The sequence below is a fragment of the Lagopus muta genome, chromosome 1 (assembly GCF_023343835.1).
Source record: "Lagopus muta isolate bLagMut1 chromosome 1, bLagMut1 primary, whole genome shotgun sequence".
Taxonomy (NCBI): domain Eukaryota; kingdom Metazoa; phylum Chordata; class Aves; order Galliformes; family Phasianidae; genus Lagopus; species Lagopus muta.
Genome location: NC_064433.1, coordinates 44404455 through 44432024, shown reverse-complemented (window position 1 = coordinate 44432024; position 27570 = coordinate 44404455). Strand labels below are relative to the sequence as shown.

General features: G+C 39.9%; 1 protein-coding gene across 1 annotated transcript in view; it reads right to left on the bottom strand.

The window, feature by feature from the left end:
- The window catches only part of PLXNC1 (plexin C1), a 68333-nt gene that overhangs the window by 29924 nt on the left and 10839 nt on the right, over positions 1-27570 (bottom strand). The window contains exons 3-15 of the mRNA XM_048943787.1: positions 24853-24987; positions 22716-22816; positions 17912-18026; positions 16764-16908; positions 13722-13791; positions 12315-12390; positions 12139-12195; positions 7863-8002; positions 6444-6623; positions 5014-5101; positions 3908-4114; positions 3600-3791; positions 350-449 (exon numbers count right to left, since the gene is read on the bottom strand). Coding sequence (XP_048799744.1) covers positions 350-449; positions 3600-3791; positions 3908-4114; positions 5014-5101; positions 6444-6623; positions 7863-8002; positions 12139-12195; positions 12315-12390; positions 13722-13791; positions 16764-16908; positions 17912-18026; positions 22716-22816; positions 24853-24987 — 1606 coding nt within the window. The remainder of the gene's footprint in view (positions 1-349; positions 450-3599; positions 3792-3907; positions 4115-5013; positions 5102-6443; positions 6624-7862; positions 8003-12138; positions 12196-12314; positions 12391-13721; positions 13792-16763; positions 16909-17911; positions 18027-22715; positions 22817-24852; positions 24988-27570) is intronic.

Below are 27570 nucleotides of genomic sequence, written 5' to 3'. Positions count from 1 at the left end.
GGTGGGGCTCATCCACCCCCAGGGACTGTTGGAAAAGCCTGAGCATTTTGCCTTACATAAAAATACAGATCCTAAGGCTTGCCACACTACATGCTAGTGAATAATCACAGCAAAATGGTCAAAATGACTGCCTTATAGCATGCTGTCATCTAGTGAGATGGGACTGCACCACCAGACCAGATTTTGCCTTGACTTTGCCTTGTCTTGTGCATATTTTTGTACAATTTTGATAAATTTCAGTTTATAATAAGCTGAAGGTTTCACTCCTGTTTTGTATGTTTCAGTTTCTTTTTAAGCATTTCTTTGTGTACAGCAAATCAAAAAATTAAAAATGTGTGATAGTACTTACCAATTATGACACCCACTACAATAGGTAGCAAAATAAGGACATATAAATATATGTATGATGATGTTGGTTTGACTTCAAGCTCAAAATTTCCTAATTTGACCTGAAGAAAAGCAATGGCTGTGTTAATAGAGGACAAGTATTTCAGCAATACTTACAGTGGCATTTCACATATATTAAAAAATTATTTGAAGCACATTTGAAGTGAGGAAGGCAATAGTTAAAAACATCTCTCTGCACACACAGTGTCTATCTGTTGAGCAGGAAAGCAAAGTAAAACTCCAGCTGATAATGAGGGAAGGAACATTTGCAATAGAGGCCCTGGCCCATCGTCCTCTTTCCCTTTTCTTTGCAGATGTTTCAACCTCTTCACACAGGACTGCTGGGTGCTCCTGAAGGTCAGCTTCAGAACAAATACAGCACACAAAACATGTACAACACTGTCCACAGCCAATGGGCTTGCCAAAGGCAGGACAGACATTAGTTCTTAGGAATACACCAAAGTTCTGAAGCCTGTCAGACACTGAACTCAGGCACTGACCACTGCCGATTATGGCAGAAGAAATTTTGCAAAGAAGGAACTCCAAGAGGACTGTGAAAACACATAAATAAAGGGTAGCTAAGATTATAAACAGACTAGAAGTAAAAATACACTTTGATACAGAAAAAGAATACCACCAAGTGCTGGGGATAGGAATGAGGCTCAGATAATTGAAAGGGAGAGTTGGGTTTAAATTATTTTGGGTTACAGCAGGGAAGGCAGAGATCTGGTGATTCAATTGCTGGCTTGTCACAGAAGGTGAGCAGCCAGCAGACTGCCAACTGGATGGTCACACTGTTGCTATACCGACACGAGCAGGCAAAGAAAACCCACAGGGTTGAAAGGATGCAGCCTTCATATGTTTCATACGGGGGCTGAAAAGTACAGAAGAGAAAGCAGGCCTATTTCCTGCAGCAAATGTATTTTTTCCTTCATTGTTTACAAGTTTTCAAGATCTTATACAAGGTACTTTTAGTCTGAGCCTTCCTAAGATCCCATTTTCTTTTTCCAAGGCTGGAATGCATTGGTAGCTAAACTTGATTAATGTATCTGCCTTCCTCCTCTTGTTATGTCTAACCAGAGTGCTCCTAAAGCAGACATTTCTGTTACTCATCTCTGCTTACTGAAAACTGAGGCAAAGCATTCATTTAATTTTCAGGTCACAGAGTATCTTTAATCTTCATCACAACCTTCCTAGTCTTTTCTTCTATTTATTTTGCTTGTGAATCAGATTAAATATGGAATACCTGAAATCATCTGACTTCTATTGCTATGTTCATTTCATTCTTCCTACATGGCATTTTGAAATTTCCTCTGCATCAGTAATGCCTCCAAGCTTTGCAGCATCAGCAAATGTTATTAGTGCATACCTTACTTTTGTGCTCAAGTCACTAGTGATATTAAATAATATCTATATAAAAATTGACACTGCCCACAGTCAGCTCCCATACACAGCATTCAGTTGTTTTAATTTCTAGCATCTTCATAATGACCATGTTAAGTAGTTTACTGAATTACTTCCAGGTACATGCAAACTACTGTTGTTTGTTGTTGAGAAAATCACTTATCTTACCAAGTAAACAGATGCAGTACAATCTGCTTTTATTAAAAAGAAGTTGGAGATTATCCCATTTTCCATTTATTTCTAGAGAGCCCTTCATTCAAAACACAATGTAAAGCCTAAGACAGAGTGAGGATTAAATGAGCAAACCAACTTTTGCTGAATTCTGTTCTATTTGCTTTTTAAATATTGGCTGTATATTTGGTGATCTCCAGTCATACAGTACTGTTATTGTTTTTCTTGAATCTTTCCTACCAAGTCTATAATACCATGTGCCAGATCTTTCTCTGTGCTGTGATGGGAATGAGCCCACTCTTCCTGCCTTGAGCCCCCTTATCTGCCTGAATCTTGTTTCTGTCAATAGAATGGCATTTTCTTCTTTGCAAACTGATCGTCCTGTCTTTCAGCCCAAACTTGACATCCTAATTCTTAATGAAAACTGAGGCAAGAGAAACATCTATTCATAAACCATGACTATCTCATCTTTAGCACCCAGATTATCTTTTCTTCATAGAGGATCTACTTTTTTACAGTTATTTATTTGCACAACTGAAAAAAAAAAACACATGATGATATCCTGCTTTCACATTTTTCTTGTTGTTGGAAAAAAAAATAAAAATTAAGCACCAGAAGTAAAATGTTACATGATTACTGCATTTGATTTGCCCTAGCAAGGTGGTGACCTTTCAGTGACAGTTATTCCTACGAAGCTTGCAGGGTGGCCATGTGATATTGCAAGGCAATGTGAATATTTAAATTCAACACCCATCTCAGAAAGACTTTTCTATGCTGTAAGTGGCTCAGATGGCCAGAATCCACAGATGGGAGATCAGTTAACAGTGATATGAAATTGAGAATAGCTTCGTTAATCTTTACTATATGCCATATGCCTTGAAGTCAATACAGTTATTTCTGCTTTATACCAGTTTTACACCAGCATACACTGCAAAAAAGTCCGCTATCATTTTTCTTCCTTAACCATGGTGACAACTGCATTTAAAAAATAAATGTATCTTCATCATGGAACAAATATCTTAAGATGTTACTTAGCCTTGGAATCCATGCTATTGCTCTCATATTTGGCCTGGCTTCGTGCCACGTATTCATATTTTGGTCTCCTCGGTGCATGTTGAATTTTACCTCTTTTTTCATTCAGAAATGCTTTCTCTTGTAGTGATTACTATGCACTTGATCATTTAGTGATCAAGATACTTAACTAGTTTTAAAGGGGAAAAGTGAACAGGAGGACAGAATCCTTTCTTCTCGGTCACACTGCAGCAGCAGATGACTTACAGATCCTGGCACTCCCAGTAATACTTTATTATTAATTTCTGTGCTGCAGCCAGAGGTATGACAAGCTGCTACTCTCCTGGAGCTTAGAAGGAGGAAGCTCAGTTTGGGCTGCACAGACCACTTCTTATACTACAATGGCAACCAATCTGGAAAAGAACTCAGTACTGCTAGTGATACCTATGCTGGGGAGGCATGCTTAGATGTGAGGAATATAACCAGACAACCATGTACCAGGAGAGGGGAGAATGCACCCAATTCCTCCCTCTAAAGGAATATTCATTACCAGGACATGCTGGTACATTCTACAACATTTGTATAAACAGCCTATGTTAAACTGCATAAAAGGAAATTCTACTTACAAAAACTTTCACTGTGGAAAAGTCAATCTTTTCTGTTCCTTCCCTTTTGAATTTGCACAGTATGGTGCTACGGTCTGGCTTTTCAGTAATATTTTGGACACTGAAGTGTATCTTCACAGTCTGTGAACCATTCATATATGACAGATAAACTTCTACCTCAGTTTTAGAAATATTCAAGTTGTCATTTTCTTTCTAGAGGGAAAAAATTGAATATAATAAGCAGTCACCAAATATGGTAAGATGTAAAAGAAATTTCAATGACTGTTTTAAATAAGTAATTACAGTTTATTACTTTCAAACTTACTTACATATATTTTTAATTCCAGATCAGGATCCAGCTCAGTGTGCAGCTGATAGTTAATGAACACTGGGTCAGGGTGATAATGCAATTTGACACAAGGTACAAAGGCAGTTTCCACTTTAAATATCATATCAACAACTTTACCCTCCGTTGCATGGCTCAGACTTGGCGATAAGTAATGATACTCAGATTTATTTTGAGGATACTCAGAGATCTAGAAAGGCAATAGCAAAGCTGCGACAGTCATTAAGTACTCAACAGTGTGTACAGTTACAAACAGAGGCAATCAAAATGATTTTAAAGCCTTCCTGACTTCACACAGATAACTGGCAAATGTCTTCTCTATGATCACGGCTGCATGCAGAGCACCTGAGAAAGTTTCTTTGTCGAGACTGTGTCTACCTTTAAGCATATTTGCCACACTCTCTGTGAGCTGTTTTAAGGCTGACTGAACACTGCAAAGGCAGCTATTTCCTGCAGTGAGATGGGAATAGTGATGACGAATTCTCCTTCCTTCCCCTCAATGCAGGTCCTATGAGACAGGCAGAACAAGCTTTTCGGCACCCTTGGGCACTGCCTCTCTCCACTCCTGCACTTGCCAAAGTGGAGTTTGTTATAGACATCCATCCCATGGGCAACTCCACGGGGCGGTGCTACTGTTTTCTGGTCTTTGTGCTACAAATTCTGGGGGCAACACCTCCTCACAGCCTTGGAAGAAGGCTTTCAACTCAACGTTATCTCATCTCCTCCTGTTTGCTGAGGCATTGGCACCATGTGGGTGCCAGAGAGACATACAAGATCCTCTCCCTCAACTGAACCACATCTGGAGCTTGAGAGGATGCTCAAGAAAGGACAGTTTTGGAACAAGTCTCTGGAGCATAGAAAATATCACAGAGGATCATGCAGGGGAGTAGCTTATGTTTATCCATGATCCTGTACTCAGAATATATGCAACCATAATCCTACAAGTGGTCATGTTTATTTTAGGAGGATGACTGATGTTAAGTGTGTATAAGCATTTGAAAAATGCTGAGATCCTCCTAAAACCTTAGGAACAAAACCTAATCTCTTAATAGACCTCCTTTTGGTATTGTAAATAAGATTAAGACTTACGGTGAGGTTTGATCTCTGGTCATCTGAAATAATCACTTTGTCCACCACATTCAAATTTCTACCAGTTGTAGTTATTTTGCGACCACCACTGTTAAAAAAAAAAAAAAAAAGAAAAAAAAAAGCAGGGGAAGGCAAGGTTAAAATTATCTCTTTTCCTACAAATAAACTCCCTATTAAAGCTTTAGCTGTGAATGAATTACTCATGCATTTTCCTTTGGTAGAAGCCTATAAAATAGAGTCAACATGCAGGACAAGATAATTTGAGCTATATAGCGTAATGCCATCTTTTCTTCATAATGTTATGATAAATGCTTTTGCACAAAACCAAATGACTTGAAAGCTTATGAACACATTCTCTTTTTCAAAAAAACTCTTCTTGTGTTTTCTTTTCTCACAGCCTAAGGACTAGACTGCAAGTTAATATTCTGTCTTGAGGAAAGAGCATCATGGTACTTCTCTATCCTGAAGCAGCTCTGTCTGTGCTTAATTCCTGTCTTCCTCAGGACAAACCAATGGTGCCAGGCACCTCGCAGGGAACATGCTTGTCGATGTTCAGACCATCTGTCTCATCACACACAATGGTGCTTGTATACAAGGGCTGGCTCATCATTTCTGCTGAACACAGTTGGAGTGGTTTAAGGTATTATTAATTTCCAGCTGTCTGTGCTGCACCTCACCTGGAGGCAAGGGCACGTGCCCTATAGCTGCTCAGCTGCTGCAGCTGCCAGCCCAATGCATTACCTCAAACCCACACTTGGCAGTGCTTGATGCCAAGATATCAGCTTGAGAACATGAAAGCGGGTAAAATCCCTTCTGCTACTCTGCTGCACAGGCAGACGGACAGGTGGAAAGCTGTGCCTGAGAATGTCTCAAACCACCCTGCAAGTCTGACACCTGAGCTGAGAGCTTCTCGCAGAACGCAGCAGAGGCTTGAAAGGAGGAGCTCCTTTGGCTTTAAAGAACCCAGTCCTAAAGCAAGGCCTTCCATTTCCAGTGTTGAGTACTTTCCCTTCCAATTCACTGATACTTTATATTGTTTTGAAGATGAAGTGTATAGGAGCACCAAGAAATTCATCAGAGTTTGAAAGAAAGTTAACTGAAGTTTGAATTTGCATGTGCTAGCAAATTTTGGATTTAGCTTTAGCTGGAAGAGATGACTTCTAACTTCTACTGTGGAGACTTGAGACAGGCAGTTAGGAGTTTGTGGAATCCTACAAGTCACAGAATCATCCATGCAGCTATTGTGACCCTATCTATATGTTAAATGTTACATCAGTTCACTGACAGAAATTCATCCTCCACAACACATCACTGCAGTCATCCATGTTCATATTAGTTGTAGCCTGGCCAAGGAAGAATGCTCACGCATACTGGCTTAGTGGAACCACATTTTAATAAATACATAAAAAGTATAGAAAGACACACTTTACCTGATCCAGGAGGTATTTGGTGTGATTCCAAAACATGCTGGCAGTGAAACATAATGCAGGGTGACTGGTGGTGAACATTTTCTCCCGTCAGCCTGTATGCATACACTTTTGGCCTCTTTACGCATTGGTGGGAGAGCAAATGTCATTTGTGTATCATTTATCACATTTCTAACTTTAATGCTGCAGGAGAAAGAAAACAGTCACAGATGCTGAATCACAGATGCCATTATGTCACTCATTTGGTGTTACTACATGAAGCCTATAACCTAATGTAAAGGATGAAGAGAGGAAAGGAATGAATCTTTGAGCTGCCAGATGGAAGTGAAGAGAGAGAGCAGGGAGTGGAAAAGAGAAAGTAGGGGTTCTTTTGAATGAAGTTGCTATGTGTCACCATAATTATACAGTATGGTACGGATATTGGTCTCAAGGCCTTGGGAGAAGGCTATGTAATGCAATGAGTGATTTTCCTGTTATTTTGTACGCTGTTCAAAAAAAATGGCTCAAAAGCTAGTCAAGAATGAGAATCTTCAGATTACTCTTCTTTTTCACTCTTTTCTTGCTTCATTTTTTGTCTTTTGCTCTTCCCTCCCTTTCTCTCCTTTCTTTCTTCCTCTCTGCCATCCCTTCCTCTTTTTTCCCCTTTCTCTCCTTTCCTTCTCTTCTTTCCCCTTCTCTCTCCTCCCTCCCCACACTTGTCTTCCTTTTCTTTCTTCTCTCTCCATTCTTTTTTTGTATCTCTGTTCTTCCCTTCCTCTCTTCTCTTTTGTTTTCCACAGTTCTCAGAAAATTCATGATTGAAGTAAAAATTGAGCAGTACCATATGAACACTTGCTCAAGTGCAAGCTATATAAAAAGGGCTTGGTAATCGCAGGCAGCCATTGCAGCTGCTACTGAAAATGACTGATTGAGAATAAGATAGCCTAATTTCCTAGGGTTTTACACTGTGCAATCATCAATAGAGAAAAGTACAAGTTGTTGCATGAGAGATTTCCTTCCCTGGCGTCTTGTCTGTGCCTTCAAAAGCCAAAGCCTAGAATATGTGGGGAATAATCTGAAGCAGAGGAGAGCCAAACAAAAGCTGAGGTTTTTGGTCTTCCTGTGACCTAATTTCTTGTTGCCTGCTGCAAGAAACAAATGGCCACACATACAGACATGCCCTAACCAATGTTGAGACAAATTCCCACCTACCCACCCCACATCTTGTACTGTACCCAAACACCACACTCATTTCCATCCTTTGGGAATACGATGTGGAAGATTAACTAAAGGAGTGCAGAGCATCCCCCTTTGCTGAGGAGAGGTCCAGGACAGCTGTTCACACAATAGTGCAACTAGGGAAAAATTGGGTTTGGAGTGTAAACAAACAATTTACACTATGCAAAATAAACAGCAGTACTTTTCAGAGCTGTGCTAACTCACATTTCTTGTTTACAGCCACTGCTTCCTGTCAGTATCAGTTTTATGCCTGATGCATGTGTAAAGTTTTCTCCTTTGACTGTTATTTCACTTTTGCCCAACGTAGAAATCCACAAAGGCTCAATGGAATGAATGTTGATATGCTATTAGAAAACAAAGCAAAACAAAATCTGTTTATAAAAAGGCTAGGCAGTTAGACAGCAGCAAAAACAACCACCGCTCAGAAATGTGGGTTTGATGACACTGAGATGCATTTTTCTTATTAATTTCAGATCTTGTTACGTTTGATCCTGGGAAGTACTGTCAATCACAACTTCTTTACAAGCCAACTATTTTTACCTACATAATTTATACTTCAATTTATCTCATAAGAAATCTGCCAAAAGGAATCACAATCTGACATGCTGGAAGGTACATATCATGAAAACCCAGTTTGAAATGATACATTTTGCATGATTCTTGAAGAACTACGAAACAACATGAGACAAAAACCACAGTGCTGTCACTATAAGAGATTGGAGAAACAAATGAAGGTACTTCTCATGACCTGAAAAAGGAAAGCAGAGTCAAATCCCAGAATGAAAAGTCAAGAAATAGCCCAGAATGAGCTTTACTACCTGAAGCACAACTGCAGAAATCTTTCGGTATTCCATTTTGATGCAAAGAAGCTCACAAATCTATCTCCATGCATTTAAGAATAACCCTAGTTTGTGGTGATGCTGTCAGTCTTATATAAGTGTGCCTAGTTTTAAACTTTTCTATGTGTTTTTCTTTATGTATCTTTACATTTACTTACTCTAATTTACTAACAGCACCAAGAAAGAGATTTTTTTCCAAGCATATTTGCAATGGAAATGATGTGATTGACAGCATCTCATGTTTACTCAGATTTGATGCTTCCCTATTTCAATAATCAGTGTCAGGTTCCTCTCTGTGCATCTTTCAGACATCAAAAGAAAACAGTAAACATTCAAAAAAAAAAAAAAAAAAAAAAAACCAACGGGAAAATACACATGTGAAACCACAAAATGTTTGAAACCTCCTCAGGGAAATGATTTCTGGGTTGGTTTTAGATTGCCTGCGCAACCAGTTTCAATTCAGTTTTTAGAGTTTTCTGATTATCCTGATTTCTGTTAAGTCTGCCTGTGGATGTATTCTTGAATAAGTTTAGCCCCTGACACTGAGAAGAGAGCTAGTGCAGAACCTCTTAGGAAAGCTAAGAATGTTGTTGCCACAGCAGTTTTCTCCCCACTGATCTTTTTGTGTACACAGATTGGCAGCAAGACTTCAGGCTTATTTTCTGAGGGGATGATGTGGGTCCCAACACCAGTCCTCTGCAAAAAAAAGCCACTGCCTGCTTCAGAAAGTGCATTTTCCCCACACACTACCATCAGACGCCTAAGCAATGCAGAACAAATGTGAGACCTGTCACAGCTGACTAAAAGCCACAGGTTGTGCCTGAAGGAAAGAGCAATGGAGGGCAAAGGCCAGGGCCAAAGGGCTTGCAAAAGCAAGGAATTTGTTAATGAATTTCCTTTGCTCCAAGGTGACTTCTGGTAGGAATAATGGAGGAGGGCAAAGGAAATGGCTAACAAACTGCTGAAGGGGAAAGTACACTCCCACCCTGACCTGGGGATCAGATTAACCCTTGGCAAGTGAGGAAGATGAATGAGGCAGAAATTTGAGATCCTGAAGCCCTCGAAACAGCAGTGCCTTACTGCAGCTACATCCTGCCCTGTCCCTCTGTTTGTGCCCCGGTGTCTCACACACAGTCACAAGCCAAACACTACATAAAGGAGGCCAAAACTGCTTAGGGCTCCCCCAGGCAAACAGCAGGATCATACAGTATCACAGAAGCACACGGAGACCTGCACAGCTACATTAAGACAGCGAGCAGCAGGCAGAAACACAGAGTGCCCAGGGGTGCAGGCAGAAAATGAGGCCTCTTCGAACTGCAGCTCACATCCACTGGGTGTATAAGCAAAGAAAGATGGTGTGGTTGTTGTGAAGAGTGCTTTGCTTGCTTTCTTCCCTCTTTTTAAGCTAAGTGGAAACCAGGGTGAGAAGAAGCTTCACCCCAGCTAAGCCTTTACCAGAGTGCTGTGATGTGGGCTTCCTCACTGCACCCTGCCATGCTTGATGGCATCAGGCACATAGAGGCAGTTCTGGGGCCAGCTTGCCTCCATCACTGGAGAGCCAGTCTTCAGACATGCCTGGGGCAATCTGCAGCACTTTCCTCAGCAGCAAAGAAGCTGAAAGTGGGAAAGGCAAGGCTTTCTCGCAGGCCAGCTAGCTTGGCAGTCCTTATTTCCTCAGAGCAAGGGATCCGCTGCCCCTCAGTTCCTGCACACGCAGCCCTTGCTTAGCTAGAAGATGCTCCTGCAAGTATGAGGAAAGGAAACAGCAGAGGCAGAAAGTCATTTATAAAAGCCAGAAGTTGTGAGGCACATCGATGCCATGGTGATGAAAGAGAGGCACAAAGAAAGGGTGCAGCAGGTCCTCAGGTGATGTAAATCAGCATCACCCTGTCAGCTCCAATAGAGCTCTGAACTTGGAGACCTCGCCCTGGCCCGGACAGCACGGCGCTTCCCTGGGGCTGTGTAAACAGTGACAGCCACATCCTCAGAGCTGCGGTTAGTGCGGCTGCAGGTCACAGTGAGATGCTTGGCAATGGCCTGGTTTAATCAGCCTCTGCCTCCCCGGGGAGCTCATGCCTGTCCCTGCATTCCTTCAACAGAGCTGGCACAGGACTTCGAGGCCACACAGAGACATGGATCATGCAGCCAACCCAGCTGAAAAACAATCTGCTGAAAGAAAACATTGATTTCCAGCCAAATCAGTTCCCCTGTCAAATGCACGTGCACAATCACTCCTGCTGTTGTTGTGGTGCAAGGGGAGGAGGGTGCAGGCATGGAAACCAGCAGCTGGAAACAGGAGGAGGGCTGGAGATCCCATCACCAAAATAAATGTATTAATGTAAATGCTGTGCTGGGGTTGTGGGAAGACACAAATCCTCTTTCTTGACCCTCCAATATGTTCTTCTTAAAGCCCCAGTAGTCAAAGGAAAACAGGATTTCAAATGCAATTTCAAGCCCTCTGAAAGGATCAATCATGTCTAAATAAACATCTGTCTTGGGGCTGCCTGTAGTGCTTTCACAGCCTTGTCCATCACTGTCTTTTCCAGATAAGGCATGTGAAAGAAAGCCATCTCCCAAAGAAGTCCAACTATTTACCAATGTCAAATTAATGCACTTGGAAGCAGAGCAAAGAATTTCCTCTGTTCTTTCACCAGCAATAATGCTTTGTATGCACACCAAATCCAGAATATTAATGTTCAGAAGCACAAGTATTGAAATCACCCTCTTCTACGTGGAAAATAAAACAAATTTTGTGATATTGTTTAAGGCCTCAGCTGAATGGCCGGATTTAGGAGGTAATTCCTGTCTTCACAGGTAAAAGTTTGTATAGTTCTAATGAAACATTTAGAGATAAGAACACAGTGCCTATTTATACCAACCATGCTATCATTCACAGTAAAGCAGAAACCAAAATGGGTAGGGAGCAAATCTCTATGTAGTTACTCATCAATCAAATTTTTCTTCACTACTCATTCCTCTCCTAATATCTGCATGTCATAAGCAACCATGGATGACAAGATTGCTCAGTTTTATGAAAAAAACCAACCACTTGACCATAAAGAATAAAGAGATAACCTTGTGGTTAACAGGCTGTTCTATGAGGAAAAAAGAGTAAGTTCACACACAGTCTTTATGATTTCAGGAGAGAACTGAACAACCAGATTCAGAACGGTACTGTGCCACCAGTAACATTTCCATTCCAGTGATCCAGCTTGAGTGGGATAGATGGAGGTTAGTTCCATCTTCACCCTACCCACAAGCTTTTGTGGAGTGCCTAAACATAACAAACATGGAATTTAAGTGATTCTGCAAATACTGCATCTAGAGGTAGGCATGTGACTTTTGCGGTGCTTACTATCTCAGTGCCTGGATCTGAAACCCAAAACTTTGCTGGTACCTTTAAATCACAGAATCACAGAATTGTAGGGGTTGGAAGGGACCTCCAGAGATCATCGAGTCCAACCCCCAACAATCAAACATCATCCAAGCACTAAGAAAAACAGTTTTAATCCAAGATAGGCATTACTTTTCTATGTTCTTCATCCACAACTGAGTTCCTCTGCAAAGTCCTCTCATTTTGCAAAAATTTCTCCCCCCGCCCACAGTACTTCAATAATGCTGATCTCGAAATGCTAACTAACCTCTGATTTCTGGGCTGTTGTGGTATCCTTGGAAGCATTTTGGACACTGCAAATATCCTGAAAAAAATCAGCATTTCTCCATGTCAGGACAAGAAAGAGAGAGAGTATTGCTCAGATGTAAACAATACAACGAAAAGGTATCACAGGGGATTCCAGGCCTCCTCAACAAACTTCACCTGGCAGGCAGTGGCAGGAGAGACACGTGTCCACTTACAGCTGGCACACTCACCGTCGTGTATGCACCGTGAACAGCTGTTAATACACAGAACAAGAGATTTTGTAAGAAAAAGGGACTCAAATCTAGATTCAGTCATGAATGTGAAATTTCAATGACAGAAAAAATGCACAAATCCAAGAGAAAAACCTGGCAAGCATGTAATGAAATACGTAAAACATAACCTGAGTCTACCCTCCAAACCTACTGTTCTGTTCTGCTTATTCTGAGGACAAATTTAGTATGAAATAGAGTCTGTGCTAAGACGCTGAAAGTCACATACTTCTGAAAAGCAAGAAGTAGGCAGAGCATTATATTTTATTTTGCTCTGATCTTCTCTGATATGTAAGTGGCCAGTTAGTACATTCCATCCCGAATAGGGCAAACTTCCCAAACTTCTACTCTGTGTGCATAAGTGTTAGCAAGTATTTCTTATTTATTGTTGCCTCTCCTTACCAAAAAATAGGCCCATTGGAGACCAGCTCATATCTGATGCATTGATCAGCACAGAGGATGGCCAAGAGCAGCATGCTCTTCTCAGCTCCATCCATGCTGGGAACAGCTGTGCCTTAGAGGAAAATAGTTCCTTCTCTATGTTGCTCCAGGGACCAGGCAGCAATGTGCTACTTCCCAAAAAGCAGGAGTTCAGTTTCATGCCAAGTTGCCTATGAATTTGCCTCCTCATAAAGGAAAGAGGTGTTCTGAAAGGAAATACTAGAGCTACCTGGAGTATCTGTTAGTCAGACCTAGATTTTAACAACCACGTATCGTAAAGGTTTTGGCCATCTACTGGGCAGAGAACAATTGCATTGTTCTATTGCAAGCTCTCAACAATGACTTTGGCTCTGAAAAAGAAAAAAGTACATATATGTACAGAACAACAGGTATTTGTTATTGTTAGCAGATTAGATGCTTTTTTTCTTGTTAAAACGTATTCATGCTATCCTTGTACCACATTTGAATCATGTCCTGTTCAGTTAAAGAACAGCTCCATAAGGTGACTTTCACAGATTCTCTTGATTTCTCTGACCTAGGTCTTATCCTGAGTACCAGAGGCACCTTTTTCACAAGAACAAAAAGGATTTTAATGTCATTATGACATCCTTTATTATCTCTTCAGGCACTCAGTCATTCAGTCATTGTAATACCTCTCCTACAGCTGCTAGAGTCCCATTAAATAAAAGAGTCATCAGAAGAAGTATCTTTCTAAAGGCAATCAAAAAAGAGGAGAAGGAGGAAATGGGCCAAGAAAAGGGATTCAGCTATCTTTAATGAAACGTATTTCCTTAATAACAAAAAAAGAACAGTCACACTTCCAGTGCAAACACATAAACCTCCCAAAGAACTGCAGTAGGAAGCAGGTTCTTACTTTTCCAACTGAAATGTTTCTGTGATATTCCAAGAGCTTGAGGACAGCGACGCTTCAAGGACCAGACAATCTGGAAAAATGTGACTGTTAGGCAAATGCTGAATATTACAAGAAATACTTGTTAAAAAATAACTGACCTGAAGACTTGCGTGCATTCAGTCGTTCTCTACGTGGTACCCACTATCCCTCACAAACATATTCCTCACATTTTTGTCTAATAAAAATAACTAGATTTTGTCCTTCCATAGCGCCCTTCTGCGAAGTTATTCAAACGCTACGCACACACTCATTAATTGAGCTATATGCCACCTATGCATGATACAGACAAGTAATGTTATTGACAAGATATAGATAAGGAAATGTCACCACAAAATAAGGATATTATAAATCATCTCCTGAAGAACACACAGTATACCTGTGGCACAGCCAGACCCTGAATTCAAGATTTCCAGTACAACAGAACAGACTGTTCAAATGCAGGAGATCCTGACATACTGTACTTCTATCTCTTTCTGTCTCACTTGGGTTTAGAGTCTTCTTTTGTAATCTATGCAGTAGCAATTTTCATCCTATTTAAATCTTTTATGATTGCATGAGTCAATTTGCTATTATTTCAGCTAGTAATTACTATACCGACAATTCGCTGGCAGCTGTGGAATGAAAGAGGATCTTCTCCCATGAGCAGAATACCACATCGAAAAACAGAGTTAGATATATACCACTTAAGCCATGGTCTCTTTCATCTGTGTGCCTGCAGATGTGTACGTCTGCAAAATGAATGAGTGTCTGAGATCAAATGAAACCCACGTGTGCAGACCTTCCTAGCTTTCCTATGCTAAGAAGCAGGATAGCTTTTTAATACAGGAAAGCTACACAGATTTCAAGTATATCCACCTTGCAAAGGTAGAGAAAGCTTTGCCTTTATCACAGGCTGGCTTGTTCAGATGAAAACCAGCTTTGGCTACATTTAAATTGCTAAATAAGTAGTATCTCCTGGCTCCACATGCCAGCATGGCACTTGGGCGCTTACTGCACAGGCCACCTGACAGCTTGTTAGAAACAACCCTTGGGACTGTTGGTGTGCTTAAATACCTTGCTAAATGGAAAGCAAAACGTCTGACTTTAAAGTTATTTCAGTAATTGAAGATGTAGATGAGCATGTACAGACACTTTGAAATCCTCCACCGTTTTTATCTTCAGAAATCTACATGTCTGCAGAGATGTCTGCTGGGCACAAAATTGACTGAATGACTTCCCTGTTCATCGTATGAGAGCTCAAACCATGAGCTACTAAAATGCAATATTTTACTGGGGGTAATAAGTAAAAGCTTGAATTTTATCAGTGTCTGGCAACGCTTTCTTCTAAGTTTATTTAAACACTTTAGAAAGAATACTGTCAAAAATGATTTCCTGATTTTGTCTATATTGAAATTTATGGAAAACAAACATTGCTTTCTGCTTGACCTGGGCTGACCTTTGAAATCCACCAGACTGCACCGAATAGCAGGTATTTCCAAGTCCCACCCCCTACCTCCCTCCCTACTTTGCTTCCTTTCTTCCTTCCCTCCTTCCCTCCTTTCAACCTCCCTGCAACCTCCTTTCCGATGGCTGTAGACAGTGAAGAGGTGTCCCATCAACGTCTCCAGACTGAACAGCCCCATTTCCCTCAGCCACTCCTCGTAAGTCCCTTTTTTAGTCCCTTCAGCAGCTGCACGGCTCTTGTGTGCTCATACTCCAACAATTCAATATCCTCCTTGTAGGAAGGGGCCAAAGCCTGAACACAGTACTCAAGCTGCAGTCTCATCAGCGCTGTGTACAATGTCACAATCACCTCCCTAGTCCTGCTGGCCTTGCTATTTCTGATGCAGGCCAGGATGCCATTGGCCTTCTTGGCCACCTGGGCACACTGCTGTCATCTAACACCCCCAGGCCCTTTTCTGCTGGGCACCTTTCCAGCCCATACCACTGCATGGAGTTGTTATGAGCCACATGCATTACCCAGCACTGAGCCTGGTTGGATGCCATGTGGCCAGATTTGGCCCATTGATTTGGCTTATACAGATCTCTCTGCAGAGCCTTCCTGTCCTAAATTATTAAACAAAACTGTCCCTGAGACTGAGTCCTGGGAATGCCACCTGTGACCAGCTGCCCAAGGAACTGAACTGTGTTCACTGTGACTCTTAGCCCAGCCATCACACAGTTCTTCACCCACAGAACTGTATGCCTGTCTAAGCTACGAGCAGCCAGTTTCTCCAGGACAAGATACCCACAAAATGCACAAAACAGATCACATGATTCATGCATCCAGTACAGATCAGGTCTCTAATTTTGAGAACAACTTGCGAGCAGTGTAGCAAAAGAACGAGTGCAAATGGATTCAACCAATAACTTAGAAAGATTAAGGAAATTCAGTCAGACACAGACTGATACATCAGTGAAATTGCTCTTTTAGAAGAAAATCACTTTCTCACAAGTGTCTAAATTAGGTTGAAAGAGCTCACTGAATGTTGAGATTATTTTTTATACAGACATTCACACTGAGATTTTCCTTGTATTTATGCTGGTACAGCTTGGTTTGAAAACAAATTCAGCTTGCAGGTGAGAGAAGGGCTAAGATGGGTTAATCTGTCAAAGCAGAGCATTGCACCAGCACTGCTTCCATGGCTCCAGCCAGCTTGACTGGCCTTGCAGCTTCCCTAAGTTTCCTTACATATCTCCTAACTGCATCATGTAAATGTAGGCCCCAAAGCTGAGACATTGCACTGCTATAGGCTGATTTGAAGAAGCTGCTTCTAGTAACAGGTTAATGTGTTTTATTACTCCTAGAGAGAACTTCATAATAACAAATTGTTAATGATCAAGAGTACTGTAAGTATACTCAAAATCACTTGACAAAATAGGAATAATTTTTAAATGACATTTAATATAAAGTATTACTTACTGTTCTAAGATCTGTATTTATGCACAGTTCTCTTCAGTAATAAATACATAAATAATAATGACAGCGAATAAGTATTAAATAAATGTAATATTAAGACATACCATGATCCAGTACCACTGGAGTAGCGAGATTGCAGACACAGGATGAGTTTTCCAGCACTACATTTTCATGAGGCATTTCAATAGGTTTTACAGTTTTTATTATACAGGAAGTAAGGGTTTTGCTTATACTTGCAGACACAGAAATCTATAAAACGATAAGAACATAAGCATTCAATAGATATCTTGTAATAGTTGTTAAATAGCCCCCTTGCCTCTACAGAAAATTTCAAACTATGAAATGTAGAAATATAATCTTTTATTCAGCAGCAGACAATTCATTAGGCAGCTTCTCAAAGGAGAAGACCTCTCCCAACTGGAAAAACAATACAAAGAGTCCAGAAATGAACAGCATTGCTTACTTGCACAAATTAAATGGATCTCTAATGAATGTGAAGGGAGCAATCTAAACTATTTTGGATTTTAAAACAAGAATTTTGCTGTAGCAGTATTACATGCTGTTACAGTTCCTTCAAAATATTTGAGTAAGAATTACAAATCCTCACAGAGAGCCAACATTTGCATCCATACCTAAAATGCACTTAATTATGAAACAGAATTTGTCTCGTAATTAATTATTCTTTGTTTCTGGCTGAGAGTGCTTTACAAATGTGAGCACATTAATGCATTCAATCAGGAAACCAGAAACAATACCATGCAGATTAAGTGGCCAGTCACCATACTTGATAATCAAATACTCAAGGCTATGTTTGCTGAGAGCAGATACTGAGCAAATACTAATATCAAGCACTTAAAAGACGCATTTGTGCTAGCATGTGTGTCCCAGTGAATGTTTAATAACTTGTTACAAAGCTCAGAACTTACATAATGAACTCAATACATAGTCACTGGAAATATGAAAATAACTAACACAGTGATATAATGGAAAAGTTGTCTTTGTCAGTAGAGCAAATTTTTGAGACAACATCATGAAGATGTTGCTTCAAGATATATTTTATAGGAGAGGAAGAGAACATCTGTCTGATCTACATATTCAACTTGCACAGTTTTCCAATACATTTGCCAATTGTTGAGGTAAGAGGGATTAACGTATGGAACATCATGTCAAAAGAAGGGAAGCTGCAATAAGTAATAACATGACACATTTTAAGTCACAGTAAACAAACATGCATAAAACTGGGTGTACATACCTGATTTTTGGCAGGGAACCTTAGCAGGATTTTCAGATCTTTATCAGGTGCATGTGAAATGCTAAGCCAACCCTTTGTGCTGTTTGAACGTGTACAATTTTCTTTTAACGTGCACCTAAAATTATACATAAGATTATACTAGCTTCCTCATGGTGGCTTTGATTTCAGACACTGTACTTCAACTTATTTAGTATGCTATTGATTTTTTACAGGAACACTATTGATTTTTTACAGGGAATATGGTTATAATTGCAGAAAGCTCCAGGGAAACAATCAGCGAAATCTTCTGCTTATCGAAATAAATTACAATGCATTGATATATGCTCTAGGGACCTAATTAAGTCAATGGGACTCAGGCAGATGTTAGATGCTTGGCAAGTAACAACAGACTTGGTAGTCAGGGACAGACTTCATTACCCCGAATTTTGACTACTTCATTGTACAGCTCTGAATCTGACCTCCCCCATTTCCCTCTACACTCAATGGAGAGAAATATGCTCTTTCAGGGTCAAGTTATCCTAACCTATTTTAGACATTAATGCAAAAATGAAATGAACCACTTTATGAAAGCTGCTGTTTCTCTCCAACGTAAATAACAGGAGATGGGGGTGAAGCTCAGATGTGGAACCACACTTTGAATGTAAAGCTGAGATGAATTAATCATTCTTTCCAGTCACCTCTGTTGTCCACTGATATGAATAGCAATCTTTGCTTTTGATTATAAACACCTGTTTTGGAAAGGTAATTCAAAAAATATATCTCATTCTTCAATAATGAAGTTAATTTCAGAAGTAGGATAGCAAAAAGGAAATGAAAATGTTACAGATGCCAAATTGTAGGATGAAGAAACTATACAACAGCACAAAATTAAGAAAGAGTGAGGAAACACCAGGATATATAAGTGTTATAAATATTACACAAATGAAAAAACACAATAAGGAATGGAGGACGTTGACATACAAATTAGATGGATGATCACTGAGTCTGAGAAATGAATCCTTAAAATACTACCTGGTGTGAACAGCTAATGAACAATTCATGGATTAACTTCAAGTAATCTTCTAAAGCAAGCAAGTAAAGTTATTTCCAAATGCATGTATCTTAATGTTAAAAGTGAATATTCATAAATAGAAGCAGTATTTAATATTAATGTTTTAATAACAGCACTTTTCTATAAAAGTAGAAGTATGCTTAGCTTCAATCATGAAACAGTGACATGTGCCTTAGGGAACTATTCTTTTGCTAAAAATTAGAAATGTGGACATTCTTGAAACACACGGACCTTGATAGAGTCTTTCCACTAGCAGCTCACTGCATAAATATACTTTGTGGCAATGTGGTTGCTCTCCACAAGGAAAACACATGAAGGACCTTAAAAAAAAAATCTATCACTTTTGAAAATGCCCAAAATAACCCAACAAACCGTACAAGCCATAAAGCCATCTTCTCTTTAAATCAAGACGTTGGCAACAGTAATGCATTTAAACACAAGGTCACTTCCTTTGTGGTCTAACTGAGGAAACTGCTACATAAGAACCTCGTGGAGCTTTGCATCTGAATACATTCAGATCATAACTACACTATCAGAAATTGAGAGTATGTCTGACATATTTCAAACTGACTTAACCAGGGCAAATTTCAGTCTCATTTAGGTCTTTCTTCACCTTACTGAGATCGCAAGGATCCATCAGCACTGTTTTAGAATCACAAAGGATGGATGGGATCTGTCATCAACAGATGCCCATAAACCCGATGCTCAGCTGTATGTAGTTAAATAAGTCTAACTGGCAACATGACTGGCAACTGGAGACATCCAATAGTTTTTGATAGGCTGAAAATCACACCCTTGAACATACAAGGCAACATGCTTGTCATACTTGACACTAAATAAAGACATGCGTTTCAGTGACATTAATACTAAAATATTAAATAAGAAAACGGTTGATAAAGCTGAATGTTCAAAACTGTTCTAGGACAAAGATACTTATATTCTTAGACCACCAGAGCAACATAAGCAGTGAGCCAGTTTCTCTCATCTACAATGAAGAACTTCGGAGCTTCATGGCAGAAATGTACTATCATTTTTTACCAAGGGCTGTACTTGTCTTCATGTCAGGGAAAATTTGTCTTTTATGCTCTAAAAGATTATCTTTAACATTCAAACAATGTACAAAGGAGAATGGTCATTTCATAGGAAACAGCCACACGGGGAAGTAGGGGATCTGATGTCTCTCATCACAGACTTTAACAATTGCCTTGTAGAAGCCAAGAGTAACTTGAATTTCACTCACTAAGGGTAAAACTGTTTTGTTATATCCCTATTTTGAGACAACATATACTGTTTGCAAGCACACTGTAATGAATGTAAGTATGGTTCTGAAAAGTAACATACGAATTCAGACAGCTACTAAGAAAGTGAAAATATGAATGCAGCAAATGTAGCTGAAAGATTCTGGACTCCTTTTTCCCTGGAAAGACAGACTGGATCAGGCCTTTACAACACAGAAGAGAATTAGCCACAGCAGCAAGACAAGACACAAAGCAAAGGGTGAGGTTAATTAATTAACTGGGAGAAGAGAGCAAATTTATGGAGAAGGACTCTTAAAAACTTCCATGGGAGACAAAGGGGCACTTTCTGCTTTCGACACCCCCATAAACTTCAGGATCAAATTTCAGGCACACATAGATATATTGTGTTATTTCCATATTGAAAATACACGTAAAACATCAGTGCCTTCTACTGGAACAACTGTAACATACTTTGGATAAATATGGTTCATCTAGAAAACACATAAACATTAAGAGAAATCACACTGTTCTATGACTAATTGTTTTGAATGATGTTAAGGGAAAAGGGGAGTATGTATATATTTGTCCCTATGGAAGACAGAGTAGAAATAGAGTAGTAACATTTTGTTGCATTTTGTTTTCACTTATAATAAGATATGTGTATTTTTCATCAAAATACTGGATTGAGTTCACATTGTCTTAAAAAAAATTATTATGTAATATATTGCTTTAATGGACATGCATGGACATTGACAAAATCAGACCTCCCTCCAAAAAAACAGGCATTTAATGATGCTATGTGCTAACAGTGAAGAAAATATGTAGGTGTTGAAGAGGAATCACATGACAGTAATCAATTTTTTCTTCAAATTATTTCTGTTTCAATTAGGTGGAAACTTACGGTGATTTCCCTCATAAGAAGGGGATTTACTGACTGATAACTGCTATCTTTATAAGATAACTAAAAGCCTGAAAAGCTTAACACTGTAATTTATACAGTCTAACACGGTAGCAAAAGAGAGAAAGAGATTTTGGAAAAAAAACAAAAAACCCAAACACTACAGAATAAACACCAACTCTCTTCTGATAACCACCTTTAGAAATGCAAAGGAGCAGATTTTCAGCAAAACCATGGTAACGTGGTAAAACAAATCAATCTCACAATCAGTTTTCTTTAATGTTTTAACCAGTGGTGAACTGGTATAAAAAGAAGTTTTATACTGATAGCATCTGATGATGTTGGGAACATTACCCTGCAGAGTAGGGTGAGACTATCAGACAGAAAAGCTTGGATAACTTTGAAATGGGATGACATTTCGAAGCATGAAGTACGAGAACATGTACCTACAGCAATAAAAATCTCACAACCCATATGTGCTATAGACTGGAAACTCATCAGCTGGAAAGAAAACAGAGAAAGAGAAGGGCCTGGGGGCTTTATTTGATCATGGATGAATGTGGCCCATCAATGTGATGCAGTCATGAAAGACATTTGTGATCCCAGGACACACTAAGTAAGGTGCTTCCTGGACAGACTGGGAGGGATTGAAGACCGCTGAGCAACGTACAGTTGAAATCTCCTTTGGATTAATTTGATGGCTTTGGCCATCCTTATTTGAAAAGGATGCATAAAAACTTCACAGAGGGTGAACTTCAACAGAGTTAAAGAAAGCGGTGTCTTATATGAAAGGAGCTTAGTGAAGTTAGCTGGTTCAGCACTGCAAAATAAAAGTGAAGAAGGGGACTGTTTTCACAAAAACAGTGAGAAGATAAATGTGAGGGATGAAGAATCCCTACCGAAGCCAAAGCAAAGTGGGTAACAGAACAGGCAAGTATAACCTGACACCAGTATGTATGTGATGAAAACAAGCTGAGAGATTTTAACCAGGAGAAAAATGAAATTCTTGAAGAGTCACACAGTAAAGCAGGGAGAATAAAAGGCCTGTTTAAATTTAAGATGGAGCCTGATGAGGGTTGCAGCTGTCAACACTAGGCTCGAAGACCCAGGAGCTCCTTAAATCCAGGCCAAAGACATGCAATAGCTTTCAAACTCGATTCAAAGAAAGCAGCAAAACTAATCACTCAGATGCAAGGATTAAGCGTTCAGAAACTAATTCTCCTCTAGCCTAAATGAAAAGCAGTGATTCCAAAGCACTATGAATACTGAAGGCAACTGAGCACCCTTTCCCTGTTCTCCAATGCAAGCGACTCCCTTTTAAGATGCTTCAAGGACAGTTTTACCCCTCAATCAATTCTAAAAACAGAATATTTCTTCTTTTTAGCTTAACATACATTTTATGAGTAGAACTCAAAAATCTGAGGGCTAACACATGCCTTAAAAGGTGCACAATTCCTTTTCACATTACAATGAAGCATCTCATATTTATGGCAATGATTGATTTCATAAAAATTCAGTAGATACAATCTTGATGCTGAATATCCCCAAGCCTGTAAAAATGTACACTGAGTAATAATGCATTGCTTTTATATGCAAGGCTAAAACACCAGAAAATACCTTTGATTCAAAGAACACCACCCACAGTAGGGATCCTTTGCAGATAAGCATTCTTGCTCGGAAACATATCTACCACAATTTGCAACTGGTATTCTTCTCACCTAAAACCAAAGAATGCAATAATACACTGAATTAAAATAGCCTCCAGAAACAAGAAAATTGAGGGTTACCATAAAAATTCTGACATCAGTCAAGCACGATCCCTTCAGAGAAGTTTCCTTATGGACTTCCCTCTGTCAGAAGACCTTTGGATAGAAATGTGTGGCCTATTTTACACACGCTGCATTTTGCCATCAGATGGTGAAACTCCTCTGACAATGACAATTTGGTTCTACTACTCAAAGGCCAGCATGGACAGAGTAATGCAGGAAAGTCTGATCAGCATAGTGAGTTATAGGGAACAATAGAAAGGAGGTTTATTTTATGAACAATGCTCTGCTTAGCAGCATAGTTTTCCTCTCATCAAAACTGAAATCTTTAAATGACTGATGAAGGTGCATTCAAAATGCATGCGCAAAACAAAATGCTTCTGTGTTTACATCAACATGTCAGGTAACTGCATGTGCACACCGGAACAAGCGCATGCAACTAGTCAGCATGCATGCAAGCAAATGCTATTTCAATAAGCAAATATAGATAATTGTGGCTATATTGTATGTATCTATACTTGTACATTCAGCTTGAATATCCTAGTCAGCCATTTTCAGAAAAGGAAAGGAAAAAGAAAAAGAGAAAGCTGTTTACAAATACAATAATGTTATTAATAACAATGTTAATTAATAGTATTAATAAGAAAAATATTCCTGATTCAAGCCATTTGTTTACAAATTTGTAAGTTTCTATGTTTTGTGAACAGAAACAAGGATATGTAGCAGGTATGTATATAGGTATTTACTTTCTTCCAACCACAAATTGTAAAATTCAATTTACCTGCAGATGTGTGAAATAATATGCTCAGAAACTAGCCAACATCTTAAACAACTAGCAATTAAAAACAGAAAACACAGCGTAGATGTCTCATTTAAGCTACAGGAGATAACTAGAGAAGCATGTACTCCTAAAAACTGTTGTTCCTCTTTAACAAGTTGCTCTTTCACCAGTGCCTAAGAAAATGGAAGCCTTTCCCTTGAATATTTACATATTTACATATTTTTGACTGAAATCTTGAAGGTTTCTGCGTATGTGATATGTGGTTTGTATCAGTCAGGAGTTCTCCCACCAACTTACCCACTCCCTCAGATGGCAGGCTATTATTTATGTTCGCTGCTGGAGAAGTGATCTTAATGTAAATAAAGTAGCCATGTGCTGGGGTAAAATCCCATCCTGCTCAGACGGCCCTCATGTTTTTCCTGACATTTTCCCAACTACTGGTGAGACAGTGGAGCTTGCTGAGTTAATTCTCAGCAGCCCTGCTGCAGGACATGCTGCAACAACTGTGTGGGCTACTGGGAGCTGCTCTTAGCTTAGGATGTGCCTCTGAAGTGGGTACCCATGTGCAGAAGCTTACAGCCTCAGATTGCTCAGCCTCACCTTGTTAATCAGTTCTAATCGTGGAGTTGTTCTTTTGTTTGTTTGTTTGTTTGTCTGTTCACTCATTTGTAAAGTCTAGGCCTACCTGAAGATGATGACAACTTTATTATTGACTTCAGGACTAAAAATTCAAAGCCATCTCTCAAATTAAGAGATTTCTCCACATCAGAAAATCCCCAATTGAATAACAAGCTCTAGCCTACCAATACCTGGATTACTACTTCAGAGGAACTGTCTCCATAGAATCTAGTTTTGTGTGCTACCTTCAGGCTCGATTCTGTATAATGCCAGACTCCAGGAAAAAAAAGAAAAAAAAATTGACTCTCTTGACTGAATGACATAAAATAATCAAGGGATTAAGGGCCTTGCTGGATCAGAGCAAGAGTGGGCAGCACCATGGAAACAGAAGCTCTTCTAAGCTCTGCAGAAGTGCAACCAAAACTTAGAGAGCATAACCCGATCTTAAGCATAAAGCTGGTAACTGCAGTTTGGATGTTACGGTTTGGACTCTGACTGACCCAAACTGATACTTCATCTATAAATGGCAGAAGTCCTTAAAGCAGCAGTTTTCATTTGAACTTATTTATTTTTTTAGTGCTGTGCTTACCTTATTGGCAGAGAACAGATAGATGTAGTTACTATCTACTGGATCAAGTCGAAGTTTGGGAAAAATAGAGGTTTCTTCCTCAATTTCGTACAAAATCTCTGGGCAATTAGATTTCATATCCTCATTAAGAACAGCCTAAAAAACATGAGAGGAAATTATTCACAAACCCCCTTATTGGCGTGTTAGTATTTTAACCCAAAATCTAATTTCTGTACTTTCATTAACAATATCAGAGATCTCTGAGATTATTTACTGTGCCCTGATACAGTTCATGTGCTGCACTGGCTCTCGCGCTGCAGAAAGAAAGAGGAAAAGACCATCAGAACAAGAATTTCTGCAACATACATAGCAGATATAAAATTTTGCATGCAACCTTCTACTGCTTTAGTGTATGAAACATCCCGCTCATCGAGTATGTTCATGATTGGTGCAGAAACTGAATATGGAAGAGACACCTATATCTCAGAGTTATATTGTGTTAAATACTTCTATGAGTGGAGAAGAGCACTATTCTTCTGAAAAAAATGAACGTCGAGGCACCCAAAATGTAAATGTGGTTCTATGCTAGCAATTTGATAAAAGTTTCTTTGTGACTTTTCTGGGTATACATATAAGGTGGTTTTATGAACCACCTTATTGTTCATTCAAGATATGAAATTGTTCATATCTTGCCCAACTGTAGTCTTCTATCACCCTGCTCACCAAATTCAAGAGACTCAGAGATCACAGAAACTTTCATTTGCAAGTTAATAAGCATACTAACACAAATACAAGGTGTTTTTTTTTTCCATAAACATGACTAAATAGGGTAGTATTCACTGTCTTCACTGTGCTAAGGAGACATGAAAGACTTTGATTTTATTTTTCAATATCAAAAGCACAGTTTTATCAAATGGACAAAAGCTTTTTAAGCTATTATACTCTTTTTCAACAGCACGAAAAAACAAAACAAAACAAAACAAAAAAACCCACCATAAAAGAGCCATCCTTTTCAACATAGACAGGAAATGCCCATTTTAGCAAAACTCAGAAGAAATTAAAGCATAAATGATGTTTCGCTGAATGGTTAAGAAGTTTGAGAGTAAGGTAAGATGACTTTCATTTCTGAGTGACTGATTTAAACTATCTAGGTCAATTATTCAGAAACCAAGGCAAAATGGGCCTTGAACTTTCTAATGGACAGCTATTCATGTGACACAGGCCAACAAACCAATAAATGTGCTGCCTTCCAGTGCTCCTCAAATCCACCAATATTGAGTATTTCCACTGGAAAATGTTAAGGCATTCAGAAAGAGAGCGAATGCTCCTTTAAAAGTACATGATCCTTACAGGACCTTTTCCATTATTATCATTCAGCTGGGTTATCTGATGGAGGACTTCTAAGCTCAGAGACAACCACAGGACACAAACCTTCCAGTCAGGGGCTATAAAATGTGTATATTACCCATAGGATGTAAACCAGGGGGCCCTGGGAAAGTGCAGAAACCACAGAGCTTTACAAACCCATGGGGCGGTGCACAGGAAGGGGAGCAAGAGGGACAAAGAGGGGAATAGGTAGGAAAGAGTAGAAAGGGGAAGAAAAAGGCACGTCATAGGTAAAACTGAGACCATTAATACACTTGTCTGGCCAGATCCTGTGCCTGATCACTGCTGCCCGCCCTATCTTCTCACATTTTCTATTAAATGTTTCCTTAACACCGTTTTTACATTTTTACACTCTTACATGTATGCCATGGGGCAGGAACACCGTGTATTCCCAAACTAGCTGCTGGGGGGCACTGGTGTGATGAGGTGGGTGCAACAGTTGAATGGGGGCTGTGGGTCAAAGCCCATGTGCCTGGTACTGCCCGCCAAGGCAGGGCAAGTGTGCATGGATTCCCAGGCCTGGTGTGCTTGGGATGTGTGCGTGTATATAAACCTGAAAACTTCAAGCTGAACGAGCTGACAAATAGGCAACCTGTGAAGTCCAGGGCCTGTGATCCACACAGGGATGTAGGACAGGTCCAGGGGCTGTGCTGGTACTTGAGGAACCCATGAACTTCAAGTTGGACTAGCCAGCAAGCAGGCAAACCAAGGAGCAGTTCCAGGGCTTGGGGTCTAGGCAGGGGTGCTAGGCAGACAGGGAAGACACAGGGACTGTACCAGTATGTGAAGGACCCATGAATATGTGTATGTTTGTGAACCTAGAGTGTGCTGTGTGCCTTCTTGCACCAGTGAACTTCTGTCTCTCCCAGAAATGAATACGGATTCCTGGCTCTGTGTGTTGGCATTTTATGTGAATCATGTGCCTGGGCAGCCAGAAAGGCAAACCGTACCCTGGGTACATCAAGCATGGAGTTGCTAGCGGGGCAAGCGAAGGGACTCCCCATTCCGCTCTCTGCTGGTGAGGCCTCAACTTGAGTACTGTATGCAGTTTTGGGCACCACGGGAGAAAAAGGCCATAAAACTATCAGAGAATGTCCAGCAGAGGGTTACAAAGATGATGAAGGGTCTGGAGGTGAAGGCTTATGGAGAGTAGTGGAGGCAGAGAGGTGTGCTCAGCCCAGTGCAAAGGAGCTGAGGAGAGGCCTGATGGTGGCTGCAGCTCGTCACAGGGAGCTCTGCTCTGTGTGACAGCGACAGGGACTTGATGATCCTTATGGGTCCCTTCCGAATCGAGATATGCCATGACTCTATGCTTCCCATTACTGATCATGTCAGTGCCCTATCTCTGGGAGT